Raw genomic sequence first — 19,790 nt, forward strand, 5'->3', positions numbered from 1 at the left:
CAGTTTCTGTGACAGTCTCACAAAAGCAGATATTTAGCAGACAAGAGTACCAAAATCAAAAAAGCTATGTCAAAGTCTGAGCTTATTTAAGAATTTTCTGTCTTCACAATTACAGCAAATGGCCTGAAAATGTGCAATTAATGCAATTTACAGTCTCTGAAAGTAGATGGAAAGTAAAATGAATCAAAAGGTGTTCTGTTCTTCTATGAAATTGTGTTTCTAGGCCATTCTTGTTAGCTTTTAATGCTCCAAGTTGACAATGTGGGAAACAGAGGAGGAAGGTAGAAGTGGGCTCTGCTGTTAAGTTGCAGACAGTTTCTGGCTGCATGCCTGCCTCATGGGCTGTACTTCCCCTGCTCTCTGCAGGCAGCACAAACCAAGGGAGCAGATTCCTTTCGAAGAAGCTGGATTCCACTCAGCCGTAAGTCCTGGGCTGACAGAAGCTTCTCACAAGGCTTATAAAAAGGGAACAACCAAAGGAAAAGGCTCCAAAACCCATGACACTTGTGATATATAAGAGCTGGCAGCATTGCTTTTACCATTGCCAGGCTCGATAGTTCATCTTTGCTCAGCAGTATCGCCCCTCTCCACATGTGGTCAATAATTCACCCATTCTTCCTGAGCATACACAAACACACATGCCTCACCCTTTTCAGCCTCCCTACCCCAATATGTCTCAGATACTATTTATTTTGATGTTTTATAGGACATTGCTTTCTAAGAACTAATCCTAAACCTGTTATTAAATTTCCTGCCCTAATCCCATTGGTAGTCAATAGTTCTCTTGGACTTCAATATCCCACCTCAGAAAGACTCAGTCTCAGAAGGGATCCAGAGAAAAACACTACACAAGCCAAGCTTTGGCTAATGTCTCAGCTACTGAAAACCTCATCCTAGTTCTGATATATCTTACTGTGTTAAAATGAATTTTCAGTAGCAATTTATTTATTTCTTGTAAAAGACTTCATTTTATGCCCTGTCCCGTGTGCTTCTCCAACTCCTTTATCTTCACTACAGAAGAAAGAAACCCAGAATTGTCTTATACTAAACTCTGAAAAAAATGAAACAACCAATCCACCTACACCTGCATCTACTTCTGGTGGATTTGGTTCTTTCCTGTGTTCTAGGCAATTTCTGCACTGTCTGTTATCATATACTCCCACAATTCTCCTATGTCTCACATACCTAAAGATATTTATAAATATCTGCATTGGATTAGCTTACTTATACCATAAAATAGAAACAGAAAAGCTTACCAAAACAAAAGATATGAAGCTGATGAGTGTTAATTATTTGGAAAGCTGCTTCAAAACTATTTCCTCAAGTTACAGGTTTAACATCTCTATGGAGTCATACCTTACCCTAAATCTTGCTACATTTCCTCCCATCACTACACAATCAAAAGTCATCAGCATGTGTTATTTTCACATGTTGTATTTTCTCCTAAGAGACTAGTGTCAAGCCACCCAGAATCCAGTCCTCCTACCCCTGCACAACACAGTGGCAGTGTCAGCACACCACAGACAATTTTACAGATGATTGATAACAAGTTACAGAGGCTTTCTTCTGCTAGGTTTCAGGAAGCAGTGACAAAAGAAGCCTGACATCTATTTTTTTTCACCGTAATGTTATAAGGATATCAACGACTTCCAGAAATAACACCAATTCTGTATCTAAGTCTGGAACCAAAGTTACCTGGGTTCAGAGAAACCCAGGACTCCCAATTAACTGTTTCACATCTCCTTATTGCATTTTTTTTTAAAATGTCAGAAGCAGATAATTTTAATTAAAAATTAATAGTATTTAGCTTTTTTAATTCTTTGATCAGGCAAAACAATGGGCCCACAATAGACTTTCCATCTTGACTAACAGAAGTCAACGCTTTCAGTTGGAAGGAAGAGTAAGTTGAGGGAAATAAAGGCTGGTTCAGAATCATGCACAAGTTTTTGGGTTTTTTTATAAGACTGTTGTCCAGCTGAAATATCACCCAAGTTTATCGCTAGGGAAAGTGCTGTAATCAGCTATTCATGATAGTGGCAAGTAAGCAACCTTGAACAGACAGTGGATAAAACAGCACTATAGCTTTTGCAAATGATTCAAGACAGAGTCAAATAGAGAATCAAAACAGCTGTTCATTTCAAGTTGTTCTACATATTTACTGCAATTTATTAACAGGTTTGGAAAATTCCATTAAGGTCAGATTTTAAAAATGATTTATTTAATTTAGGTATTTAACTATTTAACTGAAATTAACTGAAAGGTCTATTTAACTGAAATTCTCTTCAAGAAGGGAAATATGTCATGGAACTTAAGAAGTTTGTGAGCATGTAAAACATTATAATTGTATATACAGTAAGTAGATGAAGTAATTTTTTGTACATACAAATATTCTCTCTGTTGGATTAGAAATAAATAAAAATATTATAACAATTATATCCAAGATTGTCAAAATATCATTACACCTGTAACAGTCTGATGACTAGTAACAGCAATTTTTGCAGCAGAAGAGACCCACTACTGACTAAGTTAAGATCTATTACCAGAGCTTCAACAGAGAAGCTCTGTGAGAATTCTGTGACACTGTTTCAACAGTGATCAGAGACAGTGTTTTCTGGCTTCCCTAAATAATATAATACTGTCACCGCTTTTCTGGTAATTTATATTGATTTTTTAAAAAAATATAAATGTTACTTTCTGTATTATAAATTCTGACATAAGGAAGAACACAGCAGAAAAGACAAGGGATTTGTTCCACTTTGCTCCTGACAATATAGATATACAAGCTGAAATTTCAGAAATAACTTTATATGGATTTGCTAATGCACTATTCTCTCAGTAGGAAAGCTTCAGTAATCATATTTTATCTCCCATCACTCTGTCTGTTTCAATTTAAACAGCTAATACACTGTAATTCAACTGTTTATCAGTGTAGTCTGAGGTCCACGTTCAATGGATGTGCTTTTCACCTTCATCTCCCTATGGGCCAGTTCACCCATCAGTCTCGAGCACAAGCTGCTGTTGCCAGCACTTCAAAGCACCAGCAGCACAACCCAAGCCTGTGCCCTGAGCACTCTGCTCCCCAGTACCCAGCTTCTCCCAGCCCTGCCTTATCACTCACTAACCTGGTTTTAGCTTCCACACCCACAGAGGCAGTGGAGCTTGCAGATTCCTCAGATACTGAGTGCTGAAGGACTGGTGTTAGCTGCTTGGTGCTGTCCACTTCTGTTTGGGCATCCTCTTCTGCAGACTGCTCTTTGACTTCTGCTTAAAGAAAAAAAAAAATGAACACTATTTATTTATGATTTTATTTAGACTATAAAATCAACCATAAGCTTTCCCTTGTGCTGCAAATATCCTTTTTTTAACAGATAGAAGTCATGTAACTATGTTCTCAGACATCACAAAATTAAAAGGGTAGGAAAACATTACCCCTCATATCTAAAACAGGAAATGTAATGCTTATAAAGTTATTTCTGTAACACAGCTATCACTGGGAACTAAAGACATTCAGTAAGTAACCAGGCATGGTGAGCGCTGTTCAATGAGAACCTTTTCGCATTAGGCTGCAGTTCGAGACATTCTCATTCGCACCTCAGCTCCTCTTGTGCACCCATTCTGGCATCACTGAACAAACATCAGAGTAGAGCACAATAATCTAGGGTATCATAAACTCCTTTTTCCCTCCTGCATTAGCTTTAATTTTGATCATTTCCCTGCACTAATTCACTCCTGATTACACCAACTCTATGCTGGCACAGGGCTGAGGAGGTGAAGGAAGGAAGGACACCATTTATGGCAGCTTAAACTTCATTACAAACTGTAGGAATATACGTAATTTTTGCAGTATCCTTTTAATATAGCTTAGTTGCTGGAGGGAAATACATACACTAACAGCTGTCAATGCTACTCTTTTCCTAGAAAGCTTGTTACTGCTCAGAATCATGAAACATAAAGTTGCCACTGTCTGTGCAACTTCAAACTCCTTCTCATTTGGTTTACTCCTTTGCATGGAATGAATACAAGATCTGACAGGAGGACACACGGCTCCAAGTGCAGCAGAATGCACAGGAACAAGGGTCATGGCTGTAGAACGGTAGCATTTGTTTTTTCTGCACTCCTCTGTACTTTGAGTTTGTGCCTGGGTCATAGGTCACCTAAAACTTCTAGTAATCACGCGTTTGAGTTAAGAGCCCAAAACATATAGCTCTTTCAGAGAAGTCCAGTTAGAGTAAAGCAACAGATTACTCATTTAAGCAGAAGATACGTTCACTTAGAAAAAGAGAATACATAATATGTTAAAGCATTATCAAACATGGCAAAGGTTAAATGATCCAAGTGGAGAAACAGATAGTTAAAAGAATCTGCAACATAGATGGACAAAACTTGCCACAAGCTTTACTCTTATTTGTAAGAAAAAAAAAAATTCAGAACAGAAACTGCACAGCTTGGTCTGTAACATTGAAATGATATGCCCGCTAGAGCACGTGGAGATGGGGAAATCCTTCTTGTTTGATGTACAGAAATCGAAAGTAAATTGAAGTAAAATTATTCTTTAATCTAGATTGAACTCATTTAGGAAGACAATGTATGACATTTAAAACCCTCAATGAAAGCATCTAAAACATACTGAAGAGAAACACAAAATGAAGAAAAAAAAAATGAATAAGAAATTCCTGGTTATGACTGGGTGTGCCAGACATTTATTTCAGCTGGTTTAAACTGAACTGCTTCACCTATTTTGGTTAAGCTACTCAGTAGCATATATCTGAAATGTTCTTGGACATCTGAAACCTCCAAAATGACTACCTGAACATATGACAAATGCCTCAAGTTAATCTCATTTCAACAAATTATCAAAAGAAAATAATGCCGGAGAATCATGTGACATTAAAGAAACATCCTGCTGGGAATACATCCCTTCATACAGAAAGTAAAACAAAGTAAACCAAAAGCCCACACCCTTAGTTTTTGGCATATCTCAAAAAACAATCCTTGACATCATTCCTGGATGAGGATTCCTAAAACAAGTAGCATCCAACAGAGTCGTTCATTACAATCTGCAGCATGTTTCCAATGTCTTCTGGATGTGAAGGATAATTTTGTGCAAGTAACCCTCAAATTTCTGAACACAGCCTCCATGAAAAGCTCAAAACAAATACACAGAAGGCAGGAAGCCAGCAAATAAAAAAAACCAACCCTACACCACCACCCAGGATAATCAAACATGAAGTGCTCAAGGAAGACCATCATAAACTGTGTCCTTGCTCTGATCCATCTTGGTGACTTTATTTAACCGAGTTCGATTTTGAAAAGGAACTCTGCTTTATTGTGTGCCTGTCGAAACTTTCAAGTAAGCAAAAGCCATTTATTCTTTGCCAGCTTTCATCTCATTATACGTTAATGGGCACCCGTTATACTGGAAAGGCAAAGTTCACGGGCACTAACTCATTCTCAAGAACTCTGGACTGTGTGAGAAGACACAGATTGTTTCACTACACACTACAACTATATGAGCTTACATCCTTATGGTGCTTTTTCCCCTGCTGTTTACTTCTCTAGAAAAGAAAGGACCCAAATTATACTAAATGAGACAAATAACATCTCGACTGCTGTCTCTGCAATAAACCAAACTGTGTCTCAATATGCTGTTGGAAGACTGAAAACATGGTGCTCACCAAGCGGAATGAAAATAGCGTTGTGCATACCATACTTCAACTTTGTGAAAGTTTTCCAACAGAACATTAAAGAGGAATAGACATAATGCATTTCGCGAGTCAAACTCTTTAAGAGATGGGAGTTTGGCAAGACAAAGGGACAGCAGATACCCGCATCACTGCCTCAGAGGTGTTCATGGAAGCATCTGGCACAATACATTAACTGCTTTTCACTGTATTTAATCAACGTTCATCAGACTTGGTTACGGCATCCTACTTTGAAGCTTCTGGGAACGAAGAAACCATGAATGATTAATAAATGTGAAGCTCATTTGGAGATTCACATATAAAGCTTTATTTTGTATCCTATTTTCATGACTGTTTCTGTTACAATGAAGACCTTTGCCCGTGTATAAGAAGTTGATAGGGAAACCAAGAATTTCAAAAAGCTAATCGCACAGTTATCAAATGTCTCTACGTTCCTTTTTAATGGCACTATCCTTTACTTATATACCTGGAAAATACTAGGAAACATAGCATTTTATTATTTGAAAACAATATCAATGGCTCTTTCCTACCTGACTGGTGATGACAGAAAGGCCTTCTCTTATTAAGCTTAAAAGAAATCCCCAGAAGTACAAGAAGTAAAGTTCCTATTCACATCAGTCATCAAAAAAAGGTTTGAGACTTCCTTTACAGCTCGGATAATAGTCACAGAATCACAGCATGGTTGAGGCTGGAAGGCAGCCCTGAGGTCACCTTGTCCAGCCTCCAGCTCAAGTAGGGCCATCCTGAGCCAGTTGCCCAGGTCTACACCCAGATGGTTTCTCGGAATCTCCAAGGACAGAGATATGAAATAGTAGCAAAAAAACGCACATTGACAAGGGTTAGATAGGCAGGGAAGTCACTTGGAATGGTAAGATCTACAGCATGTGTATTAAACTCCTCTTTTACTTAACACTTTCATCACATTTTCCTAATTCAGACGTATGCACTGAGCTCTGGGTCGATGTCATGGTTACATCCCATGTAGTGGTTAAGCACCACACAACTACTCTCTTACTCTCCCCCACAAGGGGATGGGGAAGAGAACCAAAACCAAGGTAAACTCAAAAGTTGAGAGACAACAGTTTAATAATTGAAACAAAATACAACAACTGAAATAACTGTAATTGTAATTAAAAGGAAAATAACAAAAAGAGAAATAAAATCCACAAAAAGACAGGTGATGGCCAATGCAATTGTTCACCACCCGTTGTCTGATTCCAGAGCAGTGATCAGTCCCTGCTGGCCAGTTTCTATACTGGGCACAATGTTCTATGATATGGAATAGCGCTTTGTCTAGTTCAGGTCAGCTGTCCTGGCAGTGTCCGCTCCCAACTTGTGCCACTCCAGCCTTCTGGCTGGCAAGGCTTGAGGAGGTGAAAAATACATAGAATCACAGAATGGTAGGGGTTGGAAGGGACCTTTAGAGATCGTCTAGTCCAACCCCCCTGCAGAAGCACGTTCACCTAGATCAGGTTGCATAGGAACATGTCCAGGAGGGTACTGAAGACCTCCAAGGAAGGAGACTCCACAACCCCTCTGGGCAGCCTGTGCCACTGCTCCATCACCCTCACAGTGAAATAGTTCTTATATTTAAGGGGAATTTTTTGTGTTCCAGCTTCATCTCATTACCCCTTGTCCTGTTGCTAGTTACTATAGAGAAAAGGGATGTCCCAGCCTCCTGACACACACCCTTTAGATATTTGTAAATGTTAATAAGATCTCCCTCCCCTCAGTCTCCTCTTCTCCAGACTAAAAAGCCTCAGTTCCCGCAGCCTTTCCTCATAAGGAAGATGCTCCAGTCCCCTGATCATCTTGGTGGCCCTGCACTGGACTCTCTCCAGCAGTTCTCTGTCCCTCTTGAGCTGAGGAGCCCAGAACTGGACACAGGACTCCAGATGACGCCTCACCAGGGCAGAGTAGAGGGTATATACAGTACTTAGCAACATCAACGTGTTATCAACATTATTCTCATATGAAACCCAAAACACAGCCCCATACCAGCTACTAGGAAGAAAATGAACTCTGTCCCAGATTAAATCCGGACAGTTCAAACAACAATCCTTAAGTTTCATACTATTTAAGAAGTAATTTGAAAGTTTTCAAATAAGGAAAAAAATTCTCTACAAAGTTTCCACATTTTAAACACTCAAACATCTTCTCTTAATAATTATTTTTATTCCTCTTTCTAGAGCAGAATGCAGTGAACAGTCAAAGAAATTAACAAACAGCACGTATCATTTTCACTTGATTAAGTAGATTACACACCCTTCTTATAGTAGATGGTTTCCTTACTTACATATCTTTGTAATTTCCTCTTTTCCAGCTCTACCTTCAGATGCCTTAGAAACCTCTCCCCACGTTAGAGACATGCATGCAACATACAGACTTCCAGTTGGGAGCCCTGTTTTTTAGAAGTCCATCTGTGGCACTGGTTGCCTTGCAGGCCATCATATACATACTCGTGGGAAGGAGGAGACTGGTGACAGCTGAAATTTTATTATATGATGACAGATTTCTTTGAAGATGTGATGAAGCAAGAGTGATAAATCGACTAAAAATCTAAAATGTTCTTTTGCTACAAACAAACCTTTTTTGTTTTCTAGTGATCACAAGGGGCTATTCTGCAAGCCACTTGGGGTAAACCTCCAGCAAAATAAGGAGATGTATGTGTGGGCTCTGCTATAGCAATCAAGCAAAGAAAAGACACCAGTATATCCAATAATTTTTTAAAAACATTAGAAACTGCTTGCCAAGTCACAATTTGAAACTACTGCAAGAGCTCTGCCACCGAAAAAAAATCCTTTAAAATCTTGCAATAGTATATAGTGACATTTAAAACAGTTGTCATAAACACAAAATAAATATTCTAGTGCTGTTTAGATGCAACAAGTTGACTGCTGAACCACTTTACTGGTTAGCAGTCTACTGTTGGACCTCCTGTGAATTCAGCAGACAATGAAGCCAATGTCTTGAGCTTCTTTTCAGTAAGAACACAAAGTAGTACAGGCTGTTAAACACCGGTATCACCAAGCACAACAGGGATATACCAAGGGTCCCAACTGTTGCTTGCTGAGGCTTTCCCCAAGAGGGAATAACAAGCATCTAACCAGCAGATGCAATAGTTATTTTTGCACAAGGAAAGGATAGTGCTGTGTCAGAAACCAAGTGACTGGATAAGGTTACACAGCCTTGCAGGGGTCTACAGAAGTGCAAGCAACATCAAAATTCTCTAGTTTTAGTAGTTCAGACAGACGAAGAAACCAAGCCAGTGTAGAGAAAATATGAAAAGAAATCTTAACAAGGGAACGTCACTTATTATTTGAAAATAATAGTTTCAAAACTATCAAGTCTCATTCACTGTCCCAGAGTTCATAAATCTGTTGCTGCTCTGGACACAATTTCATAGAAACATCACCTCTCCTGGTAGTGTCTGAGGAATTCAGACCGACACAGTAACTTCGCGTGTACAGGCTTTAGCAACTGAACACAGGGGAACAAACGGACAGGCTGTGGCTAACTGGCTCTGTGCAGATCACCTGCAACCCTTCAAGCAGGAGTGGACAAAGCCAAGGTCTGCTGAAAGACACACAGAGGCTCGTGGCTTCTATTCACAGAATCTCAAGGGCTGGAAGAGACCTCGCAAGATCATCCAGTCCAACCCCCCTGCCAGAGCAGGACCACCTAGAGTAGGTCACACAGGAACTCATCCAGGTGGGTTTTGAATGTCTCCAGAGAATAGCTGCCACCATTTACTCAGGATGCACTGTGTTTGTAGCCACCTATTCTTACCTGCTAAAAACATAACCACAGGAGGGAAAAAAGCATACTAAAGCTTGAGTGTGATAGTAATAATTACATGCAAGAACACTTTCTGCACCGAGAGAGGAAGGCTTTCTTCCTCTTAAGTCAACACTGTAAAATTTTATTCACAACAATAAACAATAGAACATACAACTGCATTCTAAAGTGTTTTCTTGGGTTTTTTTTTTGCAAGTGCTGCACATGTTGCAGTTTCTTTTAAAATCACCATTTAGTCTTTTTCTTCCTATCTGATGGACATCATGGTGATTTACTTAACGCAACAGTTGTTACACGGAGATGAGAGGAAAGCCTGCAGTTATTTTTTTTTAAATTTCTGTATGTATTTTGATACTTCTCATTCAAATAGAATTCCTATTTATTAAAAACACTTCATACAGAAAATAAAAATTGGGTTCTCAATGTACAGCCATTTAAACTATAATTTCAGTCATCCTAAATACAAGACACCATATTAAGGATAACCAGCTCCCAGTGATCCATGAGTGAGGAACTTCCTAAGCTACAGGCTGTATTCAACAGCACTCATCTGATTATTTTTCCATTAAGTTGTACAGGTCCTTTTGAAACTCATCTTTTTTTTTCATGCCCAAAGCATTCACTAGCAATGAATTATATAATCAAAGAAGATGCTAAGTGTAAATGCACCTGCCTTTGTGCTCTGAACATGATCTGATGTCCCTAAAGCTTTGCATTGCAAAACAAAATGGATCAGCATTCCCTGTTCATTTTCTCCATACCACTCACCATTTTGCAGGACCTTATTAAATTTCTCTCCAGTTCTATCACTTCAGGTTGAAGTCTTTTACCTTAACTGATCCCTACACAGAAGCCAGGATCTACTTCTTGTTGTACTCGTCAGCTTTTCCTGTGCTTTCCCAATTACTGTTCACCCTGTTGGAAAACAGGAAGCAGAACTGCCCATAGCATTTAACATGCAGTCATGCCATGGGTTTATAAAGCAACAATGAAAAGAGACACTGGTGCCTTTTGTCCCCCTTATCCCTTTTCATTCTTAGATTTCTATTTGCTTCTTTGACTAATAAATGCTACTGCAATTCTCAGAAGAGCTACAGTACCACTCACTCAGGTAGTGTGAGCTATTTGGGAGTCCATTTTTGTTTATACAAAATTAGGATGGTGATTTTTCCCTGCATGTCCTTTTACATGCATTACTAATGAATTTAAGAGACTATTTGTTTTCTGTGGTCAGTCTTCAGTGCTTTGCAGGTAGGTGGTACTTATTAGTCTAAAAAAAAGTTTGTTTTACCTGCTATTTTCTTCCCCTTTGTACCTGACCAAGGAAAGGGTTACCAGGGCAGATGCTTAGGGGACTCCAAAGCCAACCTATTTTACACTAAAATTTTAATTAGGTGGGCCTAGGATGTCAATTTCTATAGTATTTCTACTGAACTAGACAGCCTCAATATTGTATTACCAAAAATTCAGCAGGTCCATAGAACTAAGACACACACAAAACAGCAGTTTCTAGTGAGGAAAAGAGTGCACAGCACACCAGATACATACTACTGTTTTAGTATACTTGACTGGTAACGTCAACACAAATTCCCTCATTGTGTCAGTAACAATGTAGCAGCAGCATTAAGCTTCAGGGCAAAGGGAAGGTGGAATATTCAGAGTCCCTGAAAACTCCTTCCAAAACCAGTTGGTTACATTGAACAAAGCACAGTAGTATTCAATAAGGAAGCAGAAACAAAGGTTGCATTTCAGAAATATCCTTCACAATGAAAAACTCAGTAAGGTTAGAAATTATTTGGAAATAGACGATTCCACCTACTACAAAATATTCAATTTAAATGCAGAACCAAGAAAATACAAACACAGAAACTTGCTGCAACTAATAAGAGGATGGGGAAAAGAAGCAGAACCCAAGTGTTTGTTAATAGCAGAGGGCCACCAAACCAACAGAAAGCTCACTGGGAAGTATTTGTTATATTATTCGTTTATTTGGATCAGCTGTTTGCTATTTGCATATACATGTGCTCACAAAGTCACAAGCTTTCCAGACATTTGCAGTTTCTATTTTTTTGTCCATTACAGAAACTCACTCATCAGAAGAAAACTACTTTTATGGAGAGCAGCAACACAAGAGGACCTACAGGAGAAGAGAGTATTCTACAACAAACTATTTTACTGATAGCTAGAAAGGTGGAAGGTGTTAACGGCTGGAAGCTCTTACAAGCCACGGGCACAAATTGAAACACAAGAGCTTCCCTCTGAACATCAGGAAACAAATTTTTTCCTTGTGAGTTGCCTGAGCACTGGTACAAGTTGTCCAGAAAGGTTGTGAAGTCTCTATCCTTGGAGATACTCAAAAGTTGTCTGGACATGATCCTTGGCAACCAGCTCTAGGTGCCTGCTTGAGCAGAGGACCGGACCATATATTCTGCAGGGGTCTTAGCCAACCTTAACCATGCTGCGGTTGCTAAAATGGTGAGAGTGATGGATAAGCTCAACATTGACTGGATAGAGAAATACCAGTGCAAAATCACTGGGGGAATTCCAGTGAAGAAAAACGAAAGGATAGCTGGGAAGACCAATATGATGTGGAGAAGTCCAACAGTCACTAAGGGAGGAGCCAAAATATCAAGAGGGACAGTGCAGGTGGGTAAAGGAAAGGTGTTTATCCTGTGGTTTACCAAAAGCTGAAAGTCTGTTGACTCAACAGAAGCAGTTGTCAGAACTTTTGTGATCTTTTCCCCAAATCCCAAAATTTCATTTTTTTCCAATTCCAAACCCCTGCTCTCTTCCCATCCTTAAGAATTCTACAGTCATTTATAGCAAAGCAAACATGGCGCTTGGCAAAAAACAGGCAGGGCTCAGAAATCACTGTAGCTGGTGTGAATAATAACCCATACTGAAATGATCAGAGCAGCATACACCTTACCCTGCTTTGTTACCAATTCTGCCTCTTTTTGAGATGACAGATTTTTCTTAAGAGTAGCAACTTGCTTCCCAAACTGCAGTTAAAATGACTGTGTCTTAGGATTATAAAAGAGCCACTTCAGGAAGAATTTGAGCTTTTTGGCCTTTTGAATAAACATTTTGTTTAGTATCTAAATCCCTTTGATGTGATAGCTAAAAACCATCTCTTTATTCTAGGTGGGGCATCTCCTTTTTTCCCTCAATATGAGGAGAATTCTCATTCCTCCTGCATTGCACCCTTCTCTAGAGTTCATTAAGCTGGCCACATTAATAATGTGGAGTTCTCTAATTTTATGAAAATTAATTAATTCACAAAAGGGAAACAGAAATGTTAGACTTCATAAATAAAACAAAACAGAAACAGTCTCCCAAACCCAAACAGACAAGAAGTAAAAACCTAACACAGTAAAAGAATTCCTGATTATTGTCCACACATAAATCAAACAAAGAAGACATAATTATGGAGACTTGAAATCTGTGAAGTTGCATGTGAAGATGTTCAAATGACCTCATTTCAAGTTTTGTAATACTACTATATTATGTTCCGGTTTGTCAACTACTACGGGAAATTGTTGGCAAGTCCACTATTTGCAAGAAAACAAAATAAAAGACCTTTTTAGTCAAAGTACAAATTCATGGACTATAATAGAAACAGACTTCAACTTGATTAAGACAGTTCTACATGGAGCAACAAACTGGGATTACCCCTTCTCCTACACTTCATCAACATAGTTAAGTGCTTAGACTGAATTGTAGAGGCAGGCAGAGTTTTCACTCAATATGATTAAGCCTCTATCAAGCCACTTGTTGTTCAACTTTTAAAATAACATCATTGCGATTCTGTCTCCATCAAATTGCTCAAGATGATAGTGCTCTGTCAAGCCTATTCTGGTTCCTCCTGTAAAAATGGGATTTCAAGCCTATATATTTTTACTAAGCTTCCTTTCACTTAAGAATGCAGTTTGCGGAACCATCTTGGGCTGAGCACCAAAGTGATGGTGCACCCCTTCCAGCAGCAACAGACACATTGGAGTCTGTCTATCAGGATTTCTAGCACAGCACGCCACTGCTACCTACACCTTTAGAAATGAGCATCAGCCCTCTGTGATAGCCAGGATCTTTCTCATGAAGAGTAATGGAGAGGCTTATCTATGTGCACTCTTGGAGCCTCAAAAACAATTATCGGTGTTCCTCCCCCCTCCAAACCAAAAAGTGCTCTCAGATCTCTTTGAGGAACTTTGTTAATATTGCCATGTAAACTCAAAAAAAAATAGACCTAGCACTAAATCCCTTACACAGTAGGGTGCTGGCAGATGTTAAGCTTGAGTTATTTTTAAAAACCCCAAACCAAAAAGAATTTAAAATTTACCAACTTTCTGTCCCCTTTGCTGATCTTCATAAGGCTGTTTCTAGCACGAGAGAGGAAGATTAATAAATGGAATACAAGACAGAATTAGGACTAGCCTTCCTTTCCCCCACACTGTTTTTCTACAGACAAATACTTGCTACAGCTTTTTCACTTTCACCTTTAATAACTGGTAATTACCTGCTTGTAGAAGCTAGAAAAGTCCGTTCAAGTTCACTACCACCAGCAGCTTATTACAAGAGGCAGAAAAACAACTTATGGAATGAAATGATAAAACGTCTTTGTATTAAGCTTTCATCTAGACTCCCTCCACAAACCATTAACAACACTTAAATTCAACACAAGTTGTGACTAAACACTCACAACACTCCCTAAAGCCTAGAGGCTTGAGTACAAAGCCTTCCCCACCGTTCACCAGCTAACAAGCAAGAAGCAAGAGACCAGCACTTCCCCAATGCTCATCCTCTATCAATCAGCCTCCTCCTTCATGGTTTTTACCACTTCAACCATGTTCCTGTATGGCCTATATAAAATGTCACTGCAAAAATGGCTCTTCTGAGGTCCTCTACTTATTCTCCTTAGCACTCTATACTGAGCACAGATTATTGTCTTCAATTCTATCTCCTCTACTTATCACCTAGGAAAGTAATTCAACAACTCCCTTAACTCAGATGGCATTGCCATGCAACTGCTACCCTGACCATCAGCTTCTGCTGTTAAGTGTCTCTGCGCTTCCTTCCACTTTGCTCATCAAGCACATAGGGCAACTTAATTAAATTTACAAACCCTTACATCTCAATGCATTTTTAAGGCTTATTTCTGTCAAAACAAAATTCTGCCAATTGGCCATGGCATTATCCTTCCTGGCAGGTTTCATCCTTCTACACATATTTAGTCCCTGGTTAAAAACAGGCAAATGGCTACAGACATGTGCCTGGCAAAGAGATGACAGTTCTTCACCATGGCCTTTATCTTATGTGTTAGCTCATCTGCTTGTCTCTTTAGACTCTTAACCTGCCAGAACAGAAATCACAGACTGTTACAACAGTACTCAGTCCAGTACAATGAGATCCCTCTGGTAATGGAAGCATTTGGGTACTATCACAACAAATATTTACAGAATCAAGAGCAGAGATTGGTCTTGTTTCCTATGCAGCAATAGGAAGCATTAACATTTGGTTATCCCAGTTATCCCTTCGATATATAATCTGCTGTAGTTAGCTGAAGATACAGGTCAATAATTTTGGCAGGTATTCTAAAAATTGCAGCTACTGCTTCAGACCTTTCATTTCTCCTAGACATAGATTTGCAAAAACTGAAAAAGATTTTCCACATATCTATACTCTGCAGGCATTCCTATTAGACTATTGAAAAGCAATAGGTTCAAATAAGTTTAATTAATAAAGGTTTAAATAATACAGGATTTTTCCCCCATCTGTCCATGTGCACATCTCATATTAAAAAAGTGAAGAAATATTTCTTGTTTACCAAAATCCTGCACAATTAAATGAACTTCTGAGAGAGAAACAATAACCAGACAGCATAAACACCATACTCTCCTTACCAGTTTCCACAGTGTTTTCTGTTTCTGCTGCCTCCAAACCATCCATACTGTCTTCATCCTCCACTGCAGTTTTTCCTCTACTCCGAGGCCTGCAAACATAAGAAGGGAACATTCTTTTAACACTGAAAGTATTTTTTAATTTTTGAAGTTTAAAATTTAAATTAGGATCTTAATTATTTCCTTTTGAAGGATAAATGTCAGCACTAAATTATGTAACTTTTAAGTTAACCCGTGATTTGTGTCTTGCACAAATCACAAGTTTGCTCCCCTTTTCTCCTGTTCTAGGTGAAGTTCTCAACAATGTACACTTGAATCAGTTGGCTTAAGTTTTTCTGGTAATTCTCACAAGAATAAGTTTTATTGATCAAAAATATATTGAATCAGACACATTTTAAGATACAAACATCCTGTTTGCTCCATGTATACTGCAACATAGACATGAGAGAAGACAACCCAAAATCTGGCCAGTAGTTAAATACACTATAAAAGAGATGCTGATCCACCCAGATCATCCTTGGAAGAGATCTCTATAGAATAATAATGATGCTAAAGCAATTAAACTGAAATATGTATTCTTTTGAGTGAAACAAATACTTTGACATGCAAAATAAAATGTTATGAGAGATGACCAGGTATCATTATATTAAAAAAGCCATCACGTGAGGACAGCACATCAAAATTAAATATCTGGCAGATTTGTTTCAATTCCAATGAAGGTCTGATGGAAAGCAGATAGGTTTGTGCCACAAATCCCAGCCTTTTTTTCCCTGCCTGGTTCTTCATCAACTAATGTTGTGGGCTGCTGAGAAGCCCAAGCATCCAAATTCCCAGCTGTTCAGCAGCCCATTTGAAAGGGAGCCAAGAGTTTGGCACCTCGCCTCCCAAATTTTCAGGCTACTTGGCAACCTGCCTGGTGTGCTGACAGAAAGCCTGGGAGACCCTGGGAGCTTCTGATTCCAAGTACACAAATTCTGAGCGGTTTGAGGGATCTCGGCAGTTCCAACATCCCAGAGCTCCCAGGCAACCATTCACCCAACCAACATGCCTTGAATCAGGATGCCACATAGGTCTGCACATGGGCACTCTGCTTGCCTCCTCCCTCCCCCACCAAATCGTTCTGGTTCCTCTTTCACAGAGGATTCCGAAAGGTTTGGGTTTAGTTCTGTGTTGGGGGAAAAAAGGTTTGTTTTTTTTTTTTTAAGGGCCTAAATCATTTCAAAACCAGCATTTCCTTTTTTTTTTTGTACATTCTATAATAATACTTAAATCTATCAAATTTCCACGGAACTGGATCTGCTGAATTGGCCAAAAAACAACCTCTATCATGCAATGCCTTTGGTTCTCATTGATCAAAGAAGGTAACGTGCACAGAACTGGAACCATCTTTTTAGTTTACAAATGTTGTCCTCCTGCTAGAAAAGGACTGACCATCTTGGACTATTTAACAAGAAAATTCCTTTCAATTATGTCTGGACTAGTTTCTCCTCTGCAACGGAGGAAAAGAATAATTTATATGAGTCTCAAATCAAAGTCTGAAAAATCAATTCAATTCATAAAGAAGCTTAGGAGAAAAGGAAAGCAACATTTGTTTAGAACAACGCTGAAAAACATGGGCACAGTAGAAACCTAATGGATACGAGGCTATCATTCAACTTGTCTCTTTATCCATAGGCAGTGAGAGCATACACATAACACACAAAATAAGTAATAGTCCTCTTAGACAAGACAGAAGCCAGCCTCTCATTCAGTTACTTGCCACTTTATCAGATTCCAGTGTAGCTTCTCAAAACCCATGTTTCATAAACCCAAATAAACTGCACGGTGACAAAAAGAAAGTGTCTCACACTCCTCCCTTCAGCCACTGTATCAACTATCCACATCTACAGCAATAAGTGAGCTGGACAGAAGGTGAAAATGTATTTTCCACGTGGGAAGGTGTCCCAGTTTTGTCCAACACAGATAATTTTCTCCCTAGTAGCTGGTAGAATGCTGTGTTTTGGATTTAGTGTGAGAATAATATTGATAACACACTGATGTTTTAGTTGTTGCCAAGTAGTGCTTATCCTAAGTGAAGGACTTTTTCAGTTTCCCATGCTCTGCCAGCGAGGAGGGGCACATGCAGCTAGGAGGGAGCACAGCCAGGACAGCTGACTAGAACTAGCCCCACCATAAGAGGTCATGCCCAGTGTAGAAACTGGGAGGGGCTGGTCGCTGCTTGTGCATCAGTCAGCCTGTGGTAAGAAACTGCATTGGGCATAACTTGTTTTTTGGGCTTTATCTCACTTCCTTGCTATCTTCCTTTTCCTTACAATTGTCATAATTATCATTAATATAATTTTTATTTCTATTATTAAACTGTTCTTATCAACCCACAAGTTTTACTTGTTTTCAGTTCTCCTCCCCATCCTACTGAGAGGAGGGAGGAGCAAGTGGTTGCATGGTGCTTAGTGACCAGCTGGAGTTAAACCACGAGAGGCAGCCACAAACATTTCTCACAGCAGCATCTGAGACTGTCACACAGATCTATTCTCATCCATAACAGAGAGCAGATAGTAGAGCAAATGGAACATCATACTCATTGGATATAGGCTATTCCAGCAAGACTAAGACACGGCAAGAAAGAGGTAATACCCTTCCAACATTTAGGAAAACAATGCAGCTGGTAAGAAAACAAGAACACATTTCATGCAGTTCTCCACATCTCAGCACATCTGCCAGTACCAAATGAAAGGATGAGAACTCAGGTAAATGAAATCACTTCCCTTGATGCAGGAATGCTCAAAAGCTTTACTGAACACAACCAGCTAAGAACAGGGATTATTTCTAAATCCTATCCCAATTATTCTTCTACCAACTACTAATCTGCAACGCAAAGTTACAAGTTTGTACTAAACCAGGATTACTTTCAAATCATCACAAACACAAATGATTAATTCTGCTTTGTTCACAAGTGCCCCATTTCAGCACTCTCCAATACAGTCCTGTAGCTGAAGGAAGACAATGCTGATGTTTATTTATTAATTTTTGTGTGGCTTTAGATTTTCTATGGAAACTACATTTCACATATTAAACACTGAAGTATCTAAGAAAGCCTTCTCAAACATTTCTAAACAAGAGCATGATTTGCTTTGTGAACTGCCTACCGTATTTTAGCAACCTATTTAACAGTAAGGATAATCAGAGGTTTCAATTAATTAAACACAATTGCTTTTTTTTCAGTATAAGAGATAACCATGCCTGGTGTTTTCTTGCCATTCCTCTCTCCCAAATATTCTACAAAAAGTCCTCATCATGTCATGGAGGTTTTAAATACAATTGAAGAAGTGGTGGAAAGAATACTGGATCATATCATTAACTTATTTTTGCTAGCTACATTTATTTCACGATCATTAACAGATATTTTATAGCCTATAAATCTATGATTTGATTAGAGGAAAAATAATTTAGGTCAGAAAACTGTGAAATGTACACTCTAGTGACAAGTGTAATTTAACGTCTCCACAAAAAATGCCATGAAAAGTCCATATAGCATACTTAATCATTGCAATCAGCACTTGTAATAAGGATAGATTGTTTGATATTATTTGCATTAAGTTTACACCATTTACATAATAGCTTTACACATAAAGCTTTTGGCTGGTCTGCATAACATCAAATTTTTCCATGGACAAACCCTGTTAATTTTTAACTTTTCTATTTCCTTATTCCACTCCCCCTTAAATAAAGCAGGAAAAGCAACCTGTGCTTTGTTTTGTTCTTCTCTTGAGACTTGACTTCTTCTGAAGGAGGATGCAAAAAGGCTGCTGGGACAAGATAACAGCAGGGCCAGCTTTTGCTGCCTTAAAACAATTAAGAACAACAGCTTGTGACTATTCCTGTTCACTCACATACATCCAGACAGTACGGAACCATAACTGATATACTGAACACTGTAACCTCAGTTCTGCTCTAGATTTTTAAGCTCAATCACAAACTATCTTACTAGGAGGAGTAACTACATCATGCTTTCATATATCACTGCAGAAACCCTATCAGCTTATGACGGGAGAAGTACCAACACAGATGAGCCATGTGTCTCACAGCTTACAAACCAAGAACAAAATGTACAGGCAGAGCCTGACAGACCGGGACTCCACGAGAAAACACCAATAAATATTAGTCTGTACAACAAGCAGTAGGCTCGGTACAGAGGCTGAACTGCTGTCCAGGCTCAGTGGCGATTGGCTTTCTCACTTGCCTTTTTCCAGCAACGCAGTTCGATTTAGAAGGAAAACACAAAAACACATCTGTTTCTGAACAGAGCCCCTGAGAGCAATATAAGTTCTTCACATGTTTAATGCACATTCAGCATTCCATGAAACAAAAGTCAACAAAAGGCCCCTTCTAACCCCTA

At 39.0% G+C, this 19,790-nt stretch overlaps 1 protein-coding gene across 13 annotated transcripts in view; it reads right to left on the reverse strand.

Annotated features, from left to right (window-relative positions):
* KMT2C (lysine methyltransferase 2C) overlaps window positions 1-19,790 on the reverse strand; it is a 208,107-nt gene that overhangs the window by 142,142 nt on the left and 46,175 nt on the right. For 10 of the 13 annotated variants that reach the window (XM_061996228.1, XM_061996236.1, XM_061996239.1 and 7 more), the window contains 2 exons: window positions 15,398-15,486; window positions 3,123-3,264 (listed from right to left, as the gene is read on the reverse strand). In XM_061996228.1, the coding sequence (XP_061852212.1) occupies window positions 3,123-3,264; window positions 15,398-15,486 (231 nt within the window). The remainder of the gene's footprint in view (window positions 1-3,122; window positions 3,265-15,397; window positions 15,487-19,790) is intronic. The other 3 variants (XM_061996240.1, XM_061996232.1, XM_061996230.1) reach the window with 1 other exon arrangement.

Source organism: Colius striatus, chromosome 5 (assembly GCF_028858725.1).
Source record: "Colius striatus isolate bColStr4 chromosome 5, bColStr4.1.hap1, whole genome shotgun sequence".
Taxonomy (NCBI): domain Eukaryota; kingdom Metazoa; phylum Chordata; class Aves; order Coliiformes; family Coliidae; genus Colius; species Colius striatus.